This window comes from Dromiciops gliroides, chromosome 1 (assembly GCF_019393635.1).
Source record: "Dromiciops gliroides isolate mDroGli1 chromosome 1, mDroGli1.pri, whole genome shotgun sequence".
NCBI lineage: Eukaryota > Metazoa > Chordata > Mammalia > Microbiotheria > Microbiotheriidae > Dromiciops > Dromiciops gliroides.
Window position 1 is genome coordinate 76,565,363 of NC_057861.1, and position 21,593 is coordinate 76,586,955.

The following is a 21,593-nucleotide window of genomic DNA, read 5'->3' on the forward strand; positions in this document are numbered from 1 at the left end:
ATAGCTTCCTTGTTTATCTCTTTATTTTTTGAATGTTTGTTTTTGCTTTGTTAGGTAGCATGATTGCAACTCTTACTATTTGGATCCATTTCATACATAGTAAATTTTTTTCATCCCCTCAATTTTATTTTGTGAATATCTTTGTTTTATAAAGGTATTCTTTTGAGCAGCTAAGTGGTGCAGTGGATAAAGCACTGGCCTTAAATTCAGGAGGACCTGAATTAAAATCCAGCCTCAGACACTTGACACTAGCTGTGTGACCTTGGGCAAGTCACTTAACCCTGGTTGCCCTCCAAAAAAAAAAAAAAGGGTTCTTGTTAAGCAACAGGTTGTAGGGGGTTGTTTTCTTATCCAGTCTGTTACTTTTTTTTTCCATTTTATTGGATTTTTAATCTACTCATGTTTAAAGTTATGAGAGGTAGGTTTATATTTTCTTCCATCAGTCTCTAATATCTTCTCCAAATGATTTTTACCTTCTTCTATGAACTATCAGTTACTTTAATTTTTTTCCCACACCCTTAATCCCTTTCTTTCATTTGTTACCTCTTTTTCCCTTTGGAATTTTGCTTATTAATTCCTTTTTTCTCCTGTTTTCATTTGTTTATATAATTCTTCCTCCCCCTTTTTTTCCTCTCAGTCTCCTCACCTTCAACTAGTCCTATTTATTAGTTTTTCTTAATTTCATTTTTTCTTCCCATTCCAAAAAAGGTCTCATGTTCTCTTCATTATCCATCCTTTCCATCTACTCTAGAGCCTCATTCTCTAATTCATGACCCCTATAATTATCAGGTCTCATTCTTTCTCTATATCTCATGCAATCAGAGCTTCCAAGGTTTCTGTTCTAAACTCGCCTCTCTAGGCAGGTTCTGCCACTGCCTTGTAGAGCTTGCCCTGTGGATTCCCCTTTTCCATTATCCTTAACTCCCAGAATAATGCCAATTATTGCAGGTGTCAGAGAGGACACTGCCCCATGGTTGGGCCCCTTCCCCACCATATCCCTGCTTAGATAGCCCACCACCGATCTATACTTTCCTCCTCATTACCTTCCCGACCCCTCCATTTACCTCAAAATATGTTCCCTGGGTCCATGCTCTCCCATTCTCCCAGGTTCTAGTTGTTCCAATTTGTCCCCTCCCCCTCCCCCCAGGTAGTACAAGTAGATTTTTCAAGCAACAAATCCCATAGACCACACCCATCACAGATTACCTCATTTCATCCACATGAGCGTTCATTATTGGAACCTCTTCCCACCCCAGTAGAAGGCCTTCTTCCTTTCCCCAACTTTTCAATCATTCCCCCTTCCTCCTCACCTACTCCTCTATAGGTTCTTCTCTTTCTGAGGCCAAAAGGGACACTATCCCCTCATTGATAGCCCTCAATTTGACTCCAGTGCATCACACATTCCTTTCTATTCCCCTGCTTTTTCCATCTCCTTTCATATGCTCTCCTATGTTGTAATGTAGCACCTCGCACAGACACATTGATTCACTTGTAGACAGGGTTTGCCATATTACATCCATGTAATCCCATGTAGTCTAATGCTCACTTCTTCACTGTGATCTCTATTAGCCTTCCCTCCTGTATCCTTGTATACATTTAGAAAGAAGTTTATCAGTCTCTGCTGTCCTTGGCTGCTGTATTCATTCATTCCTGTGTTTCTGTTGTTTGGGGTGTTTGAGAAGTGAATGATCTCTTTAGTCCTGATTTTCTTTCTAAAAATGTTTCAAACTCTTTATTTTTGAACATCCATCTTTTAAAATGTATGATTAAGGGGCAGCTAGGTGGCACAGTGGATAGAGCACCAGCCCTGGATTCAGGAGGACCTGAGTTCAAATCCGACCTCAGACACTTAACACTTACTAGCTGTGTGACCCTGGGCAAGTCACTTAACCCCAACTGCCTCACAAAAAAAAATAAATAAATAAAATGTATGATTAAACTCAGATTTACAGGGTAGGTCAAGCTGGGCTGCATCTTGAGTTCTGTTTCTCTTCTGAATATATTATTCCATTCCCTCCTATATCTTCTCATGAGTGTACAACAGTCTTTCATTTTTAGAATATCCTTTCCTTGCATTTGAAGGTCTTTCCCATGATCACTTGTGGACCTTTTAAAAAATTTTTTTTAAATAGAATTGTTAAATTCAACTACTAAGTGTCTTGGAGTTTGCAATCTTGGTTCTTTTTCTTTTTCTGGATGTGATCTGTGAATTCTTTTAATTTGCATTTCATTTTATTTTCATAAACTCCTTCTGGGGAGTTCTATTACTCCCTCCATTAAGGTGTTAGGGTTTTTTGTCCTGTTGTGGAGACCCATTATTCTTAGGCTGACTCTACACATTCTGCTTTCTTGATCAATATATTTTACTTCCCAAGATTTTTGACAATTTTAGTGTTTCCTTTGCCTTTATTTCCCCCACCATTCACTTCCTGATTCTGTCTCCTCTGATGGTAGTTTCCTTGGGAGATGGATTTCAAAGCATCTGTCTCCTCCTTTGTTGAGGCATTCACAGTTTACCAGCCTGGATCTCTGTGCCAAGTGAGTTTTGATGGTCAGAACTGTTCCCAGATGAGGGTGGTGATCTTTCCCTCAGACTTTGTGGAGTGCTACACCACTCCCCCACCTCCCTACCATCTATTCTGCTCCTTCCATTCCTTAGTTCTATGAGCCAGCATTTCTGCTATGGGGTTGTGACCCCTTTTTTACTTTCTCAGTGTAGGCAAACTTCTACAAGCTGGATCTGGGGTGTCCATAGCACTGGAAGACAGAAGGGGGAATCGAGGTGTGGCAGATCCTCAGGTCTGCTAGTGCAGCCTAGATGCTGATATTGTGAGATGTGAGGGAGGCATGCTGAATGAGCTCAGTATGGATGAGCATCAATTCATGGGTTTGGATTTTTTTTTTACCTTTTTTTGGATTCTGTTTGTCCTAGAAAGCTGATATAGCTGTTGTTGCTTTATCTTTGGCACATAATTTCTGTTTTGGAGAGGTTTGAGAGGTCATGGGGAATCTGAGAAAACTTCTAGATCCCCATTTTATTGTTCACATGACCTAGAAGATGCCGTCTCCCCTTTTTAATTGATTCAGCAGACTGCTCCTTTCACTATCTCCCACCTTACTCTTCAACTCTCCACTGATGTCATAGGACTAGGGAAGGATTGGGAGACCACCTAGGGTTTACTGTGTCTTACCAGAGTTCTAAGTCTTTTTGGCCTTGAGTCACATGTTCCCCCATGACTAAGGTAATGACTCAGCACAACATGGAGTGTGCTCTAACCCAAGCAAGTGAGTAGGGCCTGCTGTGGACCCACTCTCTCCTCAGCCCCCCTTTCGTCCTCCTATTACATGTGCACTAGCTACCTCATTGGGCTGTGTTGAGGACAATCTTTTCAAATCGCTAAGCACAATAGACATGAGATTGTTGTTGTTTTTGTACTGTTATTAACATGGTAAAGTTCACTAGATGCCCCTGTTTAAGGATGGCTTTGCATCAATCATTGTCAGTCCTGAAATACTATATAATGGGTCCTCTTCAGTGAGATGCAGAGCCACTCTAAAGAAAGCCATTCTGATAATTTGCACAGAGAAAGCCAAATGGATGAAAACCAGAATGTAGGCATGGAAATAGTGCTAGATTTGGAGTCAGAAGACTGGGACTCAAATTCTGAAAAGTAGGTGGCTCAGCGGATAAAGTGCTGAGCCTTGAGTCAGAAAGACCTGGGTTTGAATCCAGCCTCAACACTTACTAGCTGTGTGATCCCCAGAAAATCAAACTCTCTCAGCCTTAGTTTCTTCAACTACAAAATGAGGGTCAAAGAAAGCACTATTATGTCAGTGGAAGTCCTTAGAACGGATAAAGTGGCCAGGAAAGATGCTGTTTGCCACCCAAAAAACCTCTGAGACACACAGCCCACTAACCCAATTGGAGCCGGGAGCTTTCTGAGACCAAGTTCTAGTTCTCTGATAAAGTTCCACTATCCTCTTGCTTCCTCTCCAGAAACTACATCTCCCACAATGCTCTTCACATCACCTGGACCTGGTGGACGGCGTTGATTGGTCAGAGGCTTCTTATTTCTCCGCCCCTTCCCCCAGGCTCGGCTACCTCTTATTGGCTGTGTTGGGGCTCATGCGGCGGGGTGACGGTAGCTGCACTAGCTACCTGAAGGTAAAGCTCGGGTCTGGGGCTCCCCCCAACTTCCCCCTTACCCCCGCGGGGGTTCAGTCCACTCCAGCTAAGCTCGGCCTCCTGGGTCCTGGGACGAGCGGGAGAACGTCTTGTTCTGAGCTGGGGCCTTAGGGGAGGAGAGAGCTCAGCCTGGGGAGGGCCCCTCCTGAGAGCTCCCAGGGAGGACGGGCGTGGGGCACATGGAAGAAGGTTAGGTCATTGATCCATCTCCCGGCTTCCTAATGGAGGTGAAGGAGGAGGAATTCACTGAGCATAGAGGAGCTGGACCCCGAGGCCCCTTCCGGCTGCTTCTTTTTTGGAAAGAGGAGGCAATCCAGAGGCGACGGGTATGAAACACTGCCAGTCACGTGTATATGTTTCCCCCCTTACCCCAGCCCAGGTGAGCCCATGGAGTCCGGTCTGAAGGCAGCGGACGTGGCACAGGAGTTCGTGACATTTCTGACCCAAGGTACCCGGCCAGACATCCAGGCAGAGGCAGTCCATCACGTCCTGGGACTTACAGGCTCCGAAGCCGGCCGGTCCCTGCTGGTAGCACAAACAGGGCTGCTGCAGGCATTGGCAAAACTCTTAGAGGCCCCACCTGGGGCAGCAGCAGGGGCCGTGGGAGATGCCTGGCGGGCAGTGGTGAACCTGTGCGCAGAACCCAGTGTCCACGACTCTCTGCTGGCTGCGCTGCCTGGGCTCCCTGTCCAGTTGCTGGCCCGGGCGCTAGCCCCAAACTGGCCCTGGGCTGGAGAGGCAGCAGCTTCGCTGGCCAACCTGAGCCGGGAGTCAGGGCCCTTCAGGGAGCTGTTGGAGAAATGCTTGGAGTCCACCAACGACGAGGCAAATCAGGAACCCAGCCTGGCCCTCCTGGTGACTGCCTTGACCACCCCAGGCTATAACCCCCATGCCCCACTCCACTACCTGGCTTCACTGCTCTCCAACCTCAGCCAACTACCAAGAGCCCGAGCCTTCTTGCTGGACCCAAACAGGTAGGAGAAGAGGAGAAGGAAATCTGGAAGCTCAGCATCCTTGGAGCAGGTAGGGGAGGAGGTGGGCCCTTGTGGATCTGTGCTGGGAAATGGTCCTGACTAAGCCATAAAGGTAGGTCTGCAGTTGTTAATTTAGATATGGCTTCCACCTGCCTACCCCACATTGAGAATAGCTGTGCTTACAAAAGTTGGAGGCAGGGACAGTGAATTACTAGAAGAGGAGGTGAATTCACGAGGGGACCATCCTCTGTTTTCCTAGGCAACTGATCCAGCATCTCCTTCCCCTCATCCAGTGCCCAGACTCTGCTGTTCGAAGGATGGGAGTGGTTGGGACACTGAGGAACTGCTGCTTTGAGCACCGTGAGTAGCTCAGAGGTCTTAGGGGAATCAAGGGGAAAAGAGAAGAGAAAACGGTATCAGGGGCCTTCATAGGATCCCCATTCCTCTAGGTTCGCACGAATGGCTCCTGGGACCCCAAGTAGAGCTGCTTACCTACCTGCTGATGCCACTGGCTGGCCCAGAGGAGTTCTCCGAAGATGAGATGGATCGTGAGCAGGGCTGGTGGGGGCAGTGGGGATGGGGAAGGGGTGTTCCTGGGGACTTTGTTAGAGCCCTGAGGATCCTATAGTGTTAGAACTAGGAGGAGTCCTTAACTACATTGAGTAGTCCCAAGGAGGTTTGAAGCAGCTGGGTGGCACGATACAGCTCTGGGCCTGGAGTCAGGAAGACCTAAGTTCAAATCCAGCCAAAGATACTTACTAACTGAGTGACTCTGGGCAAGTCACTTGACTTCTGGCTGCCTCACTTTCCTCATCTATAAAATGGAGATAATAACAGCACCTATTCCACAGAGTTGTTATGACAATCAAATGAGATATTTGTAAAGTGCTTGGCACAGTGCCTGGCACATAGTAACCACTCAATAAAAGCTTATTACTGTACTTTTCACCCCCCTTCCCTCCCCCCAAAAGAAAGAGGGAAATGAAGACCCAGAGAGGATAAGGGATTGTTCAAGGTTTTTTTAGTGAGCCAAGGTCAGAGGCTGGACTGGAATCTGGGTCTCCTGACCCCTTGTGTCCCTGACATGGGAGACTGGGGGTACATCCAGGAAGTCAGATCCATGGCCTCCCCAGGATTGCCAGTAGACCTGCAGTACCTGCCCCCAGACAAGGAGCGTGAACCAGATGCTGACATCCGAAAGATGCTCATTGAGACCATTATGCTGGTGAGTAGAGCAAGCCCCAGGGATCTGCCTGTACCCTTTCCCCCTCCCCCTACGTAGTGAGACTAGATCCCCTGACCTCCATTTCTCCCTGTAGCTCACAGCCACAGCTCCTGGACGGAAGCTGGTGAAGGATCAAGGGGCTTACCTAGTGCTTAGGGAACTGCATAACTGGGAACATGACCCTGATGTCCGGGTGGCCTGTGAAAAACTCATTCAGGTGAGTGGGAGGGATGAGGATGGTCTAAGAGCTTCCCCTCATCTGTGGAGCCTTTTGTATGTTTCCCTATCTTCCTCTTACTCCCTACCTGGACCCTTACCCTCAAGTCAGTAAGGTCTGAGTGCTCTACTCCATGGCTAATGCTTTCTCCCTTCCGAGTTCTATCATCAGGCCTGAATCCCTTAGAACAATCAGTCACTAGACATTTATGAAGCCCCCACTGAGCGCCAGGTACTGTGCTAGGCTCTGTGTGTTCAAAGACTAAAATAAAAGTCCTTACTTATGAGGATCTTATGGTCCAATGGAAAAGACAAACAAGGGCATATACAAATATACACAGGAAAAATATAAAATGAATAAATACACATGTGTGTAAAATTAAATATAAGGTGGTTTTGGAAATAGGGCATTAGTAGTTGTGGTGATGAAAAAAGGCTTCATGCAAAAGGAAGTGCTTAAGCTATGACTTGATGGACAGGAGGGGTTCTTTGAGGCAAAGGTGAAGAGGGAGTTCATTCTAATCCTGGGGGAGACAGCCCCTCCAAAAGCATACTGGGAGATGGAATGGAAGAACAGAAAAAAGATGGGATCAAAGAGTGTGAGAGACTGGAAAGATGGCTTGGGACCAGTTTTAAAAGCTATACAGAGTAGTTTATATTTTGTCTTAGAGGTAATAGGGAGCCACTGGAGTTTATGGAGAAGGGGAGTGACGTGGTCAGTTCTATACTTAAGGAAAATTACTTTGGCAGTTATTTGTAGGTTAGACTGGAGTGGTGAGAGACATGAAGCCTGGGAGAATAATAGGAGGCTACTGCAATAATCAGGGAGAGATGATGAGAGTCTGGACATAGGGGATAGCTTTATGAGTGGAGAAAAGGGGTATGATGCAAAACACTGTAAAGGTGGAAGTGGCAAAATCTGGCATTTCATTCAATACATGGGGTGAAGAATAATGAGTCAAGCAGGTTAACCTAGGAGACTGGAAGGATGGTGGTGGTGCCTTTTATAGAAATAGTGAAGTCTGGAAGTAGGGAAGGTTTTGAAGGAAAGATAAAGAGTTCAGTTTTGGACGTGTCTGTGGGACATCCATTTGGAAAGGTGTAGTTGGCAATATGAGATGAAATTCAGGGGAGAGATGAGGATGTCCAGATGTAGGCCCTGGATTTGTAGATCTGAGTTATCTTCATAGATACGATGATTAAGCTCTTGGGAGCTCATCATGTCCCCTAAGGACAGTGTAGAGAAGAGGACCTTGGGGAACGTGAGCCCCCAAAGGAGACTGAGGAGAGGTCATGAAAACTCAGAGAGGAGAGAGTGCCCAGGAGGGAGGGGGGGAGGGGTTGGTCAGCAGTGTCAGATGCAGCAGAGGTCAAGAAGGATGAGGAATGAGAAGAGAGCATCAGATTTGCCAGTTAAAGAGGTTGTTGGTAACTTGGAGCAAGCAGTGTCAGTTGGATGATAAGCTTGGAAGCCAGACAGCAAAGGGTCGAGTGAAGTGAGAGGAGAGGAAGCAAACCTAGACAGCTTTTTCTAGGAATTTGGTTGACAAAGAGAGGAGAGACATAGGACAATAGTTTGAGGGGGTGGTAGGGTCCAGTGAAGGGTTATTTTTTAATTTATATTTGGAGGGAAAGAGAATTGGGCATGTTTGAAGGCAGTAAGGAAGGGGCCTGGAAATAAGGAGAGGTTAAAGGGGTGAGAGAGAATGAGGCAGGGGTGGGGGAAGGGGGAGGGAGAGGAGGAGATACGCTGAAGGATATGGGAGGGCATGGAAATGAGACCAAGGGCATAGGTAGAGGAGTTGGTCTTGGCAAGTAGAAAAGCCACTTCATTGTCAGAAACTTGGGGAAAGGAAGATAGAGGGGAGGGAGGAGGTTAGTTGCTTTTGAGATGAAGAGAGAAGAGGAAGCTTACATGACATGGTCTCAAACTTTCTAAGTCAGAGGTAAGGCCTGTGGCTGAGGGAGGAGAAAGAGGAGTTGTGGGAGGTTTGAAGAGGGAAGAGAAGGTTTGGAACAACTTGTGGGGAGAGAGATAAGGCATTAATGAGGGAAGAATAAAAGTCCTGCCTTGCTACAGTGTGGGCCCAGCTGAGTTTGGATAACATGAATATATAATGTACTGAGTCAGCATTGTTGTGTGGCTTCCTCTAGTTCTCTTCAGTGGCCCTTGAGTAAGAATGGAGGAGGCTGATGATAAGGAGTGATATGGGAGTGAGGTTTGGCAAGAGATGAGTGCTGATAAAATGTTGGGGGAACCCTGGGACCACACCACAGAGCCCCTCCTATGCCAGCCTATGCCCAGGGCTGAATGTCTCCTCTGAGCACTATAGCCTATCTTGACCCTTATCTGGCCCTAAACGATCCCTATAAGGGCTATCTCTCATCTCTGTGACACCTCTTTGAATATTGGAAGACAACTCTCACTTCTAGGCCTCTGCCCTTGCCCTGACCCGTTTTCATCCCCTCCACCTCCATGTTGCTGAGTCCTCCCCACTTATGAGCAGGCCAAAGACCCTGAGTTCTATAACTTTGTGGAAACCCCCAGCCTGTGCATTGTCTCTGAGCCTGAACCCATGAGATCCCCCTTTCCCTGTGCCTGGGCAGGTGCTGATTGGGGATGAGCCAGAAGCAGGCATGGAGAACCTGCTAGAAGTGAGTGTCCCCCCAGATGTAGAGCAGAAGTTGCAGCAACTGGACCAGCAAGAGCAGGAGCAGCTTCGGCAGGAGCGAGAAGAGGCTGGACGGCCTGGGACCTAGCTGATTTCTTCTCCCCAGACTGGGGCTCTGGACCCTCCCCATCCCCCCTTGCCCCAATCACAGGGATCTTGTGACTGGTAGACACACCCAAGGTTGGTGTCCAGATTGCTGTGCTGCTGTGCTTGATAAACCAGCCTTCTTTCACTTCAATCTTTCTTTCCTTGGGTGGGCAGAGCCTGGACTCAGAGTCCCAGCTACCTACTGCTTCTGATGATCCACTTCAACTTGATGAAAATCTGGTAAAGTCACTCCTGCCCTAAGTCAGGTATTAGAAATGGATTATGGGGGCAGCTAGGTGGCACAGTGGATAGAGCACCGGCCCTGGATTCAGGAGGACCTGAGTTCAAATCCAGCCTCAGATCCTTGACACTTACTGGCTGTGTGACCTTGGGCAAATCACTTAACCCCAATTGCCCTCACCCCCCCCCCCAAATGGACTATGAACACTCTTGGGGTGCTTACAGTTTGAGATGTCCTGGGTGGGTGGCTAAAAATGGAGTCCCTTGGAATGAAGCTGTCCTAGTGAACCTTCAGGCACAAGACCATTGGCCAGGCCTGTCTCAGAGGCATCTCATTCTGCTTTTGGGGAGCTCTTCCAGTTGGGTAGTTACTCCTTAGCAGAAGCTGGAATTTGCCTCTCTGTAGGTTCTCACTATGGCTAACGCTGCCCCTTATTCTGGGGCCGAGCAGAGCAGAGCTTTTTTTGTAACACCCCTTGGAATACTGGAAGACAGTTCTAATGTCATCGTTGCCATCATCTTCCTCCTCCCTACCTGATTTCACCAGTTCCTATGTCATAGTCTCCAGACCTTTCACTATCATGGTGGACCTCCTCTTCACAGGTCTTAATTCATTCGTATCCTTTGTAAAATGTGGTGCTCAAATCTGACCACCAAAGTCAGTCAGAGGAGTGGACAATAGGGCCATCCCTTTCCTAGTCCTGCACACTGTGCCTTTATCAATATAGTGTTCCATGTCATCCTATTGATTTATATTCCCAAATCTTTTTTATACACACTGTTGGCTTAGATCCATGCCTCTTCCTTCCCCTCCTCCCTCCTGTGTGTGGTTGATTTTTTTGAGCCCAAGACTAGGAGTTTACATTTATTCCTATTAAATGTCATGTTGATTCAGTTCATTCTTCCAGCCTTTTCAAATCCCTCTCAGCCTCATCATCATCTCTAAGTCCGATCGACAATGCTTCTATGACTTCATCTAGATCATTGGTTAAAAATGTAGAACAGCGTAAGACCAAGAACACAAGCTTTCCCACAGCAACTGTGACCCTATCAGTCACTGCTCTTGGTCTGGTTCTCCTGGATTGAATCTCTTTGGCTCTACAATTGTCTACCTTGGGTTTGTCCATAAAGATAATGGGAGAGACTTTGTAAAGTGTTTTCATAGAATCCATCAGGAAGTCTCAGAAGTTTTCGTACAGCTTTAGTAGCTCAAAACCGCATGAAAATTTTGGAATCCCCTTTACGATGTCCTATATTTCCCGGACTTACCAGTCCAGTAACTATATTGAAAATGGAAATGAGGTTAATCCTATATAACCTTTTCTGGATGAACCCATGCTAGCTCTTGGTGATCACTACTTTTCTTTTTTAAATGCCTACAAAACAAGGGGCTATACGAATTAATAGGAGAAAATCACTTCTAGCTGAGAACTTTGTGGAAGGCTTTGTGCAAGGGAGAGCTGTTGTGATTTGGGGAGGTCTGTCTCAGTGGCCCTTGGTATGTCTGATTCTCTGAGAAGGTTGCATATGAGCTGGGCCTATCTTTGATTAGAGGCTTCCCTAGGTTAAAGAAAGACTGCCTTTCCTTTCCCTCCTGTTGTCCCCCAAGTTCTGGTCCAGGGCAGGGCATACAGAACGCCATATGTTGTTTCCCACCAGCCTTCCCCAGAGACATCTCCAGCAGCTCTGACAGAATAAATACTTTATCTGGCTCCTGTACCCACTCCCCTTACCCAATCCAACCCCTTCCCTTCCCTCAGTTGACCAGGCGGTGCAGCGGGGCTTTCCGAATCACAGACATGGAGTAGAGGGACAGAATCTGCCGGGATGCACTGGGCCCTGCTAGGCTGCCCCCTGAAGGGCCCCGGGGTCCCATTCCTCCCCATGATGGCAAGCTCCCAGTCTTGTGGAAATTAGGCTTCAGGCTGGCCAGCATGTTAGGCCGACCTATTGATGGAGGGCGAGTGGGTGGGGATGCAGGGCCAGGACCTGGACCCAAAGGCTGTGCCAGCTGGGGAGATGGCAACTGGAGGAGGGAACTGGGAGGCCGGAGCAGGGCTGGTGCTGACAGCTCACTTGTTGGGGCCTGCTCAGGGCTGGACTCAGAGGGCCCCTCAAGCATCCTTATGGTGGTAGGGGTCAGGGTTCCTGCTTCCTGGTCTTGTGGTTCAGATCCCTCCAATTCCTCTATAACACAGAGTGGGAGTGAGGGGGCCCCCCTGGGTGACAGGGTCAAGGGTAAGGAAAGGAGGGGCCCAGGAAAGCAGGATTTGGCTTTTGGGAGGAAGCGCCTCAGGAGGGTCTGGCTGGGAGGGGAAGAGGCGATCTGCTATGGGAGGAGGGGCATTCTAACTTGGGGATCTGAAAGTGAGGGGATGGGAGAGGTTACCTGATGCCAGCTCACCCCTGAGGGCTTTCTCCTCAGTCCCTGGCGTAGTACTGAGCACATTGTGGAACAGGGCATGGGACGCAGGCAGCATCCAGCAGTGGGAAGCCACCTGCTGCAGGCCCAGTCGGGCTCTCGGCCGCAGCTGGAGCAAACCCTGGATCAGGTCCTGGCACTCTGGGTGGGGGCGGGGTGGAATGTGGACCAGAGAATGTCAGGGTGGGGGTTTCAGGCCTTCAGCAGGATTGGCTGCCCTTCTCCCCCTGGCCTCCCCACCCCCACATCACCACTGTGGCCCATGGAGGAGTCAAGACTCCCCACATATTCCTGTGTCTCTCTTCCTGCCTCCAACCAGCACTGAAGAGCTAGAAGGGACATTAGAGCCTTCTCTAATCCAGTTCCCTTACTAGCCTCCTAAGGCTAGAAAAGAGTGTTTTCCCCCAGGTCACACAGCTACTAAGTGGCAGGCAAGGATTTAAGCAGATCCCCTCATTCTGAGTGCCTTAAAGCCAGGTTACCTTGGGACAGGCTGGGCCGGAAGGCCAGGCTCTGGCGCATGAGGTGCAGCATTTTATGGGGTTGTCTCTCCTTGAAGGGCAGCTTCCCTGTCACCATGGCGTAGAGGATCACGCCACTGCACAAGGGACAGACCTGTTGTCACCATCGTCCCAAGCCCCCTATTTTTACAAAGAGCTTTCCTCGAAACCACCCTGTGAGGGAGGTAGTCTGAGCTGGATTGCCCCTATTTATAGAGGAAAAGTAAAGCTGGGGAAAGCCCAGGGGCTGGTGAGCGCAGGGCCCGGAGGAGGGTGGGGTTGGGCCCACTTTGGCCTTACTGACTTACACAGGGTTTTCCTCATAGTGGTGACATGGTCCTTGCAGGTATTATTTTTACTGAGCAGGTAACCATGGTGCAGAGAAGGCCAGTCACTTGCCCAAGGTCACACCACTAGGGTCAGAGCCAGGATTGAACCCAAGGTGCCTGAGTGAGCCAGATGACTTCTAAGATCCACTCCAGTCCTGAGTCTGTAGTCCTAGGGATGGGTTCTTTCTACTTCATCCTCCCCCTCCTCTCCCTCTGGACTCCTAGGGTCCCCTCCCTCTCCCCTGCTGCTGTCCAGCTATGCCCCTCCTCCCCTAGGCCCTAGGGGTTCTGTTCTTTGAGAGGCCTTGCCCCTTACATTGTGCCCACTAAGTTCATTGCCATGTTGTCTATCTTTTCCCCGTGGAGCTCATTCTCTTGCACTCTTGATTCCTCCAGGACTCACAGTCCTATTTTTTATGGGACTTTATTCCCCGGCTCGTCCATTTCCCTTGGGCCTCTCTGTGATCTTGGGGTTCACTCTCCTGCTTCCCACCCTCCTCCCCTGGAGTTCCTTGTGTCCTCAGGGCTCTCTCCTCTGTCCCCATGCCCCTTCCTGGGGCCCTCATTGCTGTGTCACTCACAGGCTCCATAGGTCGGCCTGTTCCCCATTGTACTTCTTGCTCATGAGGATCTCAGGGGCTGTATAGGCCACAGAGCCACAGAATGTGCTCAGCAAAGAATTCTTCACTGCAGTCCGATTGGCAAAGCCAAAGTCTGAGGAGGGTGGGGCAGAGGTGGGGGGAGAGGGAGGGGAGTGTTTGGTGATAATGACTGAATGATGACAATGACTCAGGGGATGAGAATTAAAAACAGAGGAGAGGGTTGGGAGGCTGAAGAGGGGCTGCTTCAGGGAGAGACAAGTCATCCTTGTCCTGCCTCCCCAAGATTTGTGTATTTCTGAGGTTCTTCACCTTTTTATGTCCTAGGCTCCCTTGGTAATCTGGTGAAGCCCAGGCTTCTGATCCTTCTCAGGATGTTTTAAATTTATAAAATGAAATACAAAGGAAACCAATTATACTGAAGTCGTTTTCAAACGATTTCAGAAACCTTGTTCTTGGGCCCCAGGTCTGTGCTAAGGTCAGGCTCAGTGAATATCAATGATGATCAGTAATGATGCTTGGAGATTCCCTGAGTTTTAACCTTGATCAGAGATAGTGTCACAGGACCTCAACCCAGTCGGGACCTCCCAGGCCATCTCAGCTCAACTCCTATCTGAAGAACAGTGCCATCTCCAACTGGTTGTCCCATCTTTGCTTGAAGACATTCAGGAAGGAAACCTCCAGAGGCCGCCCATTCAACTTTTGGTCAGTTTGGGCTTTATATTGTGATCAAATCCAAAGGAGAAATGATGTCTTCAAAGGGGAATGGGAGGGGATTCTAGCACAGTGATGGAAGAGCCTATTTGGGGAGGGAGCTTAGTCTTTTGAAAAGGCTTGGGACAGGAGGAGGTGTCTTACCAGTCAGCTTCACAAAACCCTCGATCATGCCAGCAGGATATTCTCACACTTGAGATCCCTGTCAGGGCAAGACGGAAGGGAAGATGGAGGGGCTAGGGTAAGGGCAGGAGTTGGATCTGGCTGGGAGAACAGAGGCCAGGGGCAAATATGGGGATTAGGCCTAAGACCAAGTGTTAGATCTGATGGAGGATAGAGAGTGGTAGAGCAGCTAGGGTAGTGCTGCAGTGGATAGAGCTCCAGGCCTAGGAGTCAGGAACACTCATCTTCCTGAGTTCAAATCTGGCTTCAGGCCCTTACTAGCTGTGTGACAGACCCTGTGCAAGTCACTTTACCCTGTTTTGCCTCAGTTTCCTCATCTGTAAAAGAACTGGAGAAGGAAATGGCAAGTCACTCTGGTATCTTTTGCCAAGAAAACCCCAAACAGGGTCAGGAAGTGTTGGACATGACTAAATAGTAACAATGACAACAAAGAGTGGTGTCAGGTCTGGGGCAAAGAATGAGACAGAATCTGGGTCAGGATCTTTCCACTTGTATGCTCTGGTCTGTCCTAACTTCTCCTCTGGAGAATTGGCCCTACCAAACATTCCTCTCTTTCATCTTCAGTCTTCCCTAAAGAATGCCTCCTTCCCCAATATAAACAAGGGTCAAAAGTCACGAAGGGGGTCTGATTTTTAATTTAATTTTAATTTAGTTTAATTTAAATTTAAGTTTTAATAAATTTTTTTGGAAAATTATATTTTCTTTATTTCATATATATATTTATTTATTTCCTACCTATACTGTATGTATGCTGTGGTGTTTGTAAATCAAAAAACAAAAAATAAAGGAGTTATTAAATGCTGAAACCCCTTCATGACTTCATGACTTTTAGCCCAGCCTATAGAGTTAGCAGTGTAATCTTCCCAAGCGAAGTTCTAATCATGTCACTATTGCCCTTGAATCTTCCATGACTCCCTATTGCCTCTAGGATAAAGGATAAACTCCTCCCTTTGGCAGCCGCCCTCAGGAGTGTGGTTATGATCACACAAGGTGATATTTTAGCAGAGTTTAGCATAGTGTCCAGTGTGTAGCAGGCACTAGTGTGCCAGGCACTGGGCTAAGTGCTTTACAGTCATTATTGCATTTGATTTTCACAACAGCACTGGGAGGTAGGTGCTTTTATCCCCCATTTTACAGATGATGAAACAGAGGCAAACAGGTTAAATGACTTGCCTGGGGTCACATAGCTATTAAATGTCTGAGGTCATATTTGAACTCAGATTTTCATGACTCCAGGCCAATCTTCCCTTTTTCCTTTTCCACCTTCCTCACTCCATCCCGGCCACTTAAAGCCTTCCACAGTCTTGCTCAAATTCATTTTTTCTCTTTATTTCCTAAGCCTTGTCTTCTTATGCTCTGTGTGGCAGCCAAAATAGGCCAGGAGCTCAAAATCCCATTAGACATGCATTCAAACCAACTATCCCTGTACCTCCTTCACATCCACCTTTCAGAATCCTTAAGCCATCTCAGATACCCTTTCCTCCATAAAGTCTTGCCTGATTCCCCCTGGACCTACCTATAATAGTTCCTGCTCCTTGAACATTTTGTATTTCCTTATCTGTATACATAGAGGATCCCCACCCTAAACACTGTAAAGATCCTTAACCACAGAGATTATTTTGTTTTTTTATCTTTGAAATTCTCAGCACCTAGCATAGTGTCTGGTACACAGATAAACTCTTAAACATTTGTGGAGTTGAGGGCTAGACTCTGGGGCAGAGTGAGATCAGTGGGAGAGAGTCTGGGCCTGGGACTGAGATTGAAATTTCAGGTCTGGGTAAGGGACAGAGCTGACTCTGGAATCCAGGATGGTGTTTGGAGCCTGGGGCAGAGAGAGAAAGAGAAAAGAGGGAGAGGGGGATAGAGAGAGAGAGAGAGAGAGAGAGAGAGAGAGAGAGAGAGAGCGCGAGTGCGAGTGTGAGTGAGCGCATGCGTGTAGTGGTGGGCACCTGGGCCAGGTCTCTGGGGCTCCCTCCCTCACCGATGAACAATGCCCACGTTGTGACAGTGGGCCACAGCACTGACAAGCTGTCGGAAGAGCCTTCTGGCCTCCTCCTCCTCCAGCCCAGGGCAGCAGCGCCGATCAGATGTGGCATTGATATGCTCCAGCAGGTCTCCTCGGGATGCAAGCTCCAGAACAAGGTATGAGCGTTGGCTGTTCCGGTATGTCTCATAAAGCTGAATCTGTTCCCCAGGGGATATCCATCTTCCTTAGGCCTCACCCTGGGCAAACTTCTAGGAGGCAGGGCTTAACTTGGGCCAGACAAAGAGATCGAGGGGAGCCAGCCCAAATCCCAAGTGTCAGAGGAGTTGGGAGGGTCAGCCTCAGGAGGTTTGGGAGAGGAGGTGGCTGAGCAGAGAACCTAGGGGCTGAGGTGGGGATGTGGTGGCTTCATAAGAGTTAGACTGCTGGGAGATGGGAAATGAGTGTGAAAAGGATTATACTCCCTCCTCCTCCCCTCCCTGTGCCCTACCCCTAGCTCACCACATTGAGGTGCTTGTAAGTGGCATTGAGTGAGTAGATCTCTCGGGGAAGAAACTTCCGGGAATACTCTAGCGGGGCTTCGGCTGTAGATACTATCTTAATGGCCACCTGTTTGAGGAAGGATGGAATAAAGGAAAATGTATAGAATAGGGCCCCACAGGACCACGGACAGGGTCTGCCCTGCCATCCTGAGATCATCAAGCCTCTCAGGGAAGGGCATTCTTAAGTGGCCTCAGTTCCTTATTGCAGTGCCTGGCCCTAGTAAGTGCTTAAATGTTTGTTGACTGACTGACTGACCATAAGGGAGAGAGACAGAATCTGCTTTCATCCTCTTCCTATTTGCTTTCAGGAGCTACTGAGACAAGTAGGTTCCCCTTTCCTCTCGACAGCCTTTAGATATTATGAAGTGGCTGTCATGGCCCCTAAGTCTTCTCTTCCCCACATTAAACATCCCAGATCCTAGGATTTAGAGGTAAAAGTGAACCTTATAGAGTGAACCCTCTCATTTTACAGATAAAAAAAGAAAGAGGCCTGGAGAGAGGAGGGGAGGTTGCCCAAGAGAAACACAGAAACATTAACAAAGGCAGAATTTGAACATGGTAGTTATCATCCCAAGTCCAGGATCTTTCTACGTACAGCCTGCTACCTTTCTCCTCCTAGACAACAAGGTGATGCTGTGGGATAGAGAGCTGGTACTGGAATCAGGAAGGGCCCTGAGTTCAATACCAGCCTCTGATACTTATTAAGCTCTGTGACCCTGTGCAAGTCAATTAATCTCCATCTGCCTCAATTACTCTCACTCTTTTTTTTGGGGGGGGAAGGGGGGGGGCAGAGCATGAGGGTTAAATGACTTGCCCCGGGTCACACAGCTAGTAAGTGTCAAGTGTCTGAGGCCAGATGTGACTTAGGCCCTCCTAAATCAGGGCTGGTGCTTTATCGCATTGGAGCCACCTAGCTGCCCCTGCCTCATGTCTAAAATGGGGGATAAAAATATATACCTCCCCAAGATGTCATAATGATAAAATGAGGTCATATTTGTAAAGTGCTTTGGCAAACCTGAAAATGCTATACAATGCTAGCTCCAGTTTGTTCTGTCTAATACTTTCTTCCATTTGGAAATCCCTTCACAGGTTTAGGGACAGTTATGTCCCTCTTCATGCCTTTCCTTCTTCAGGCTAAATCACTACAATTCATTCCTTCAGGTCCTCCACATATAGCACAGTCTCCAGTGCCCCCACCATCCTGTCACATCATCTCTGAATGTTCTCTGGCTTGTCCAGTGTCTTTGTAGAATGCGGTTTCAAGAACCAGGGCATGATGCCTCACATGGGATCTGACCAAGCATACTCATTTCCCTTAGTGCAGCTCAGTTCTCAAGTCTAAATGTCCTATATTATTGTTATTTGTTTGCCCAGTTTCCAGGTAGCTGGTAGCCCCAGAGTAAAATAATGGCTAAATGACTAGAGTAGAATGTATACAGGGCAGCTAGGTGGCACAGTGGACAGAGCAAAGCCAGGCCTGGAGTCAGGTAGACACATCTTCCTGAGTTCAAATCTGGTGTCACTCTCTAGCTGTGTGACCCTGGGCAAGTCACTTTACCCTGTGTTGAAAATTAAATATAGTTTTCATACCCATCCTCCTACAAGATAATAAACAGGTCAGATACATCAATATTTTCTCCTACAATTTGTTCACCTAGATCAGAGAAGGCTATTTCTGCCTCTCCTAACAGTAGGCACCTCACAGAAACCAGATCAGAGAATGGATAGGGAAAAACATAATAACAATTTATTTTGTCTCAAGAAGAAAGAACCACAATCATGTGGAGACCCTTCCCAAAGGGGCTCAGAGACTCCCTCTTTCTGAGGGTATATGAGGTTTTTTTGTCCACTGGTTATAGGGCGTTGTCAGTTTCAATAGTATGATACAAAAATCAACCCAGAAGCAAAAGCAGTCTAACAATTTCAGTTAAAACAAGTATGGAGGAAATACAGAAGCACCATGATAAGATTACAGGATTCCAAAAAAGGGTTTGGCTAGGATGAGGATGCCCAGATGTCCCCATAAGATAGAGACTTACTATCCTGAGGGAAAGAAGTCACCAGGTAGGGACTAATCTATACATCTGGGTTCAGTTTGGAGTTCAGTTGAAGGACATTTTGTTCCTATTAACCCAGGGTTTCATTAAAAAAAAACCCTTTGGATAATAAGGTATCTCCATCAAATCCAGGTGATCCATTTATTCATATTAACACTGGTTTGCCTCCGTTTCCTCATCTATAAAATGAGGTGGAGAAGGAAATGGTAAACTACTCCAAGATCTTTGCCAAGAAAACCCCAAATGGGGTCACGGAGAACCAGACACAACTGAACAGCAAGAATGTAGGGACACAATTCTTAAGGTCTGCCCTTCAGAAGAGGGAATAGACTGGGTCTGCTTGGTCTAAGGAGGACAGGATTATGAGAAATGAATGGGTAAAAATTGCAGGGAGGTAGACCAGATAAAAGAAAAAAAGGGCCACTTAAATGAGTGGGTCCCCCCATACTGGAGTTCTTCAAGTGGAGGCTGGATCTAGTTGAGAAAGTAGTAAAGGGGATTCTTGCTCAGTTTGAATTTGATGGCCTTCAGAGACTGTGCCTCCCCTCCACCCCCTCTCAGCCCTTCATTCTATGCATCCCACACTGGCTGTGCCCCAGTCACTCACCATAGTGTGGCGCTTGGCTCGCAGGTCCGAGGACAGCTTGTAGTTCTGGCGCATTCTCTCATGAGTGGCATAGCCCAGGTAGACTTTGGAGAAAGCCCCTGAGCCGATCTTCTTGGAGGACAGCAGATAGCCATTGTCTCGGCACTCCCGTACCTGATCCATGAATGCCCGCCGGTTTGAATCTCGCTTGCAGCTACTCTTCATGATATGGTTGGAGATCCAGGGGTGATGGCAGCTGGCAAGCTCACCTGGTCATAGTGAGAAACGGGGCTGGGTGGCACTACCTCCCACAGAGAGAACAGAGTTAGAGCCAGTGCATATGTAGGAGGTTGGGGTGAGGGGGGACAGGTGTCCCAGAGGTAGGTGCCACCCCAGCAAGGACTAAGTTCTTTGGTTGGGGAGGATGTGCTACCATAGCATTGGACAGGGTATGGGGTAGATTCTAGAATAGAGGCTCACTCTAGTTCTGGAACCTGGGCCTTCATTGTCCTTTCCAGGACACTGCCCTCTCCTGTGTGCCCCCATCCTTCGCCCCTGGCAGATGAGATTGTCCTGAGGCGCTTCCCTCCCTGCCCCATGCCTGCTCTCAGGTGTGACCCAGCCACCCAGAATCAGTCTCAGAGTTTGAAGGGACTTCAGCAGCCTAGTCCATGCTTAATGGGGTCCCCTGAGAAGTGGCTACCCCGACTGCCTCTGCTTGAAGACCTGCAGTGATGAGGAACTAGTTCACCTTTGAGGCTGGAAACTCCATTTTGGGATAGCTCTAATGATCAAGAAGCTTTTCCTTTTATGGAGCCTCTTTGCAACTTTTCTTCTTCTCTCTTCTTTTTTTTAAAACTTTACTTTTAATTAATTTATTTTTTGTGGGGTAATGGGGGTTAAGTGACTTGCCCAAGGTCATACAGCTAGTAAGTATCAAGTGTCTTAGGCTGGATTTGAACTCAGGTCCTCCTGAATCCAGGGCCAGTGCTTTGTCCACTGCACTATCTAGCTGTGCCAATTGCAAATTAAAGTAACACTGCACTTCTACCTCATAGTCATCAGTTTGCCTGCCATTCATTAACCATCCAAATCTTCAACTGTCCATAGGAATAGTTGACATTTACATAGTATCCTAGGGTTTCAGAGCACTTTCTACATGTTATGTCACTGGAACGTTGCAACAACCCTATGAGATACTTAGAGATATCATTATCCCCATTAAAGTTAAGGAAACTGAGACTTCAAAAGGTAAAGTGACTTTATCTGTGGTCAGACAGCTAGTAAGTGTCCAGGGCAGGATTTAGACCTAGGTCTTCCTAAATACAAATCTCATTTCTATATTACATGCTGCCTTTCAAGACCCCATTCACTGGGATGAACTCTGCCATAAAACAGAAGTAAATAGCAGAGTGTATTAAAAACCAGAATCCTACAATATGCTGTTTACAAGAAACACATTTGAAGCAGAGAGATACACACAGAGTAAAGGTAAAAGGCTGGAGCAGAATATATTATTCTTCAGCTAAAGTAAAAAAAGCAGGGGTAGCAACCTTTATCTCAGACAAAGCAAAGGCAAAAATAGATCTAATTAAGAAAGATAAGGAAGGAAACTACATCTTGCTAAAAGGTACTATAGATAATGAAGTAATATTAATATTAAACATGTATGCGCCAAGTGATATAGCATCCAAATTCTTAGAGAAGTTAAATGAGTTACCAGAGGAAATAGACAGTAATACTATACTAGTGGGGGATCTGAATCTTCCCCTTTCAGAATTAGATAAATCTAGCCACAAAATAAATAAGAAAGAAATGAAAGAGGTGAATAGAATGTTAGAAAAGTTAGATATGATAGATGTCTGGAGAAAATTGAATGGGGATAGAAAGGAATATACCTTTTTCTCAGAAGTACATGACACATTTTCAAAAATTGACCATGTATTAGGACACAAAACCTCATAGTCAAATGTAGAAAGGCAGAAATAGTCAATGCATCCTTCTCTGATCATGATGCAATAAAAATTACATGTAATAAAGAGCCATGGAAAGGTAGACTGAAAATCAATTGGAAACT

At 47.2% G+C, this 21,593-nt stretch overlaps 2 protein-coding genes across 2 annotated transcripts; one reads left to right on the forward strand and one right to left on the reverse strand.

The window, feature by feature from the left end:
• Positions 1–4,095: 4,095 nt before the first annotated feature.
• Positions 4,096–10,494, forward strand: HGH1 (HGH1 homolog). The gene is made up of 7 exons (XM_043978251.1): positions 4,096–4,165; positions 4,561–5,160; positions 5,420–5,520; positions 5,610–5,708; positions 6,294–6,385; positions 6,480–6,602; positions 9,209–10,494. The coding sequence occupies exons 2-7, from the start codon at positions 4,574–4,576 to the stop codon at positions 9,359–9,361; spliced, it is 1,155 nt and encodes a 384-aa protein (XP_043834186.1). The 5' UTR covers positions 4,096–4,165; positions 4,561–4,573; the 3' UTR covers positions 9,362–10,494.
• An 862-nt stretch (positions 10,495–11,356) lies between these two features.
• On the reverse strand, positions 11,357–19,741 carry LOC122736172 (testis-specific serine/threonine-protein kinase 5-like). Its single transcript, XM_043978252.1, is given in 10 exon segments — positions 11,357–11,812; positions 11,814–11,853; positions 11,989–12,163; positions 12,505–12,620; positions 13,433–13,565; positions 14,309–14,333; positions 14,336–14,366; positions 16,329–16,531; positions 16,833–16,940; positions 19,538–19,741. Coding segments are annotated over 10 exon segments (1,491 nt in total).
• Between the last annotated feature and the right edge of the window lie 1,852 nt (positions 19,742–21,593).

Bases quoted from the DNA above. Each gene is read 5' to 3' on its own strand.
- HGH1 (XM_043978251.1), top strand. From the start codon at position 4,574: ATGGAGTCCGGTCTGAAGGCAGCGGACGTGGCACAGGAGTTCGTGACA. The intron at 5,521-5,609 runs GTGAGTAGCTCA...CCATTCCTCTAG, and splicing joins GAACTGCTGCTTTGAGCACC to GTTCGCACGAATGGCTCCTG. The intron at 6,603-9,208 runs GTGAGTGGGAGG...GTGCCTGGGCAG, and splicing joins CCTGTGAAAAACTCATTCAG to GTGCTGATTGGGGATGAGCC.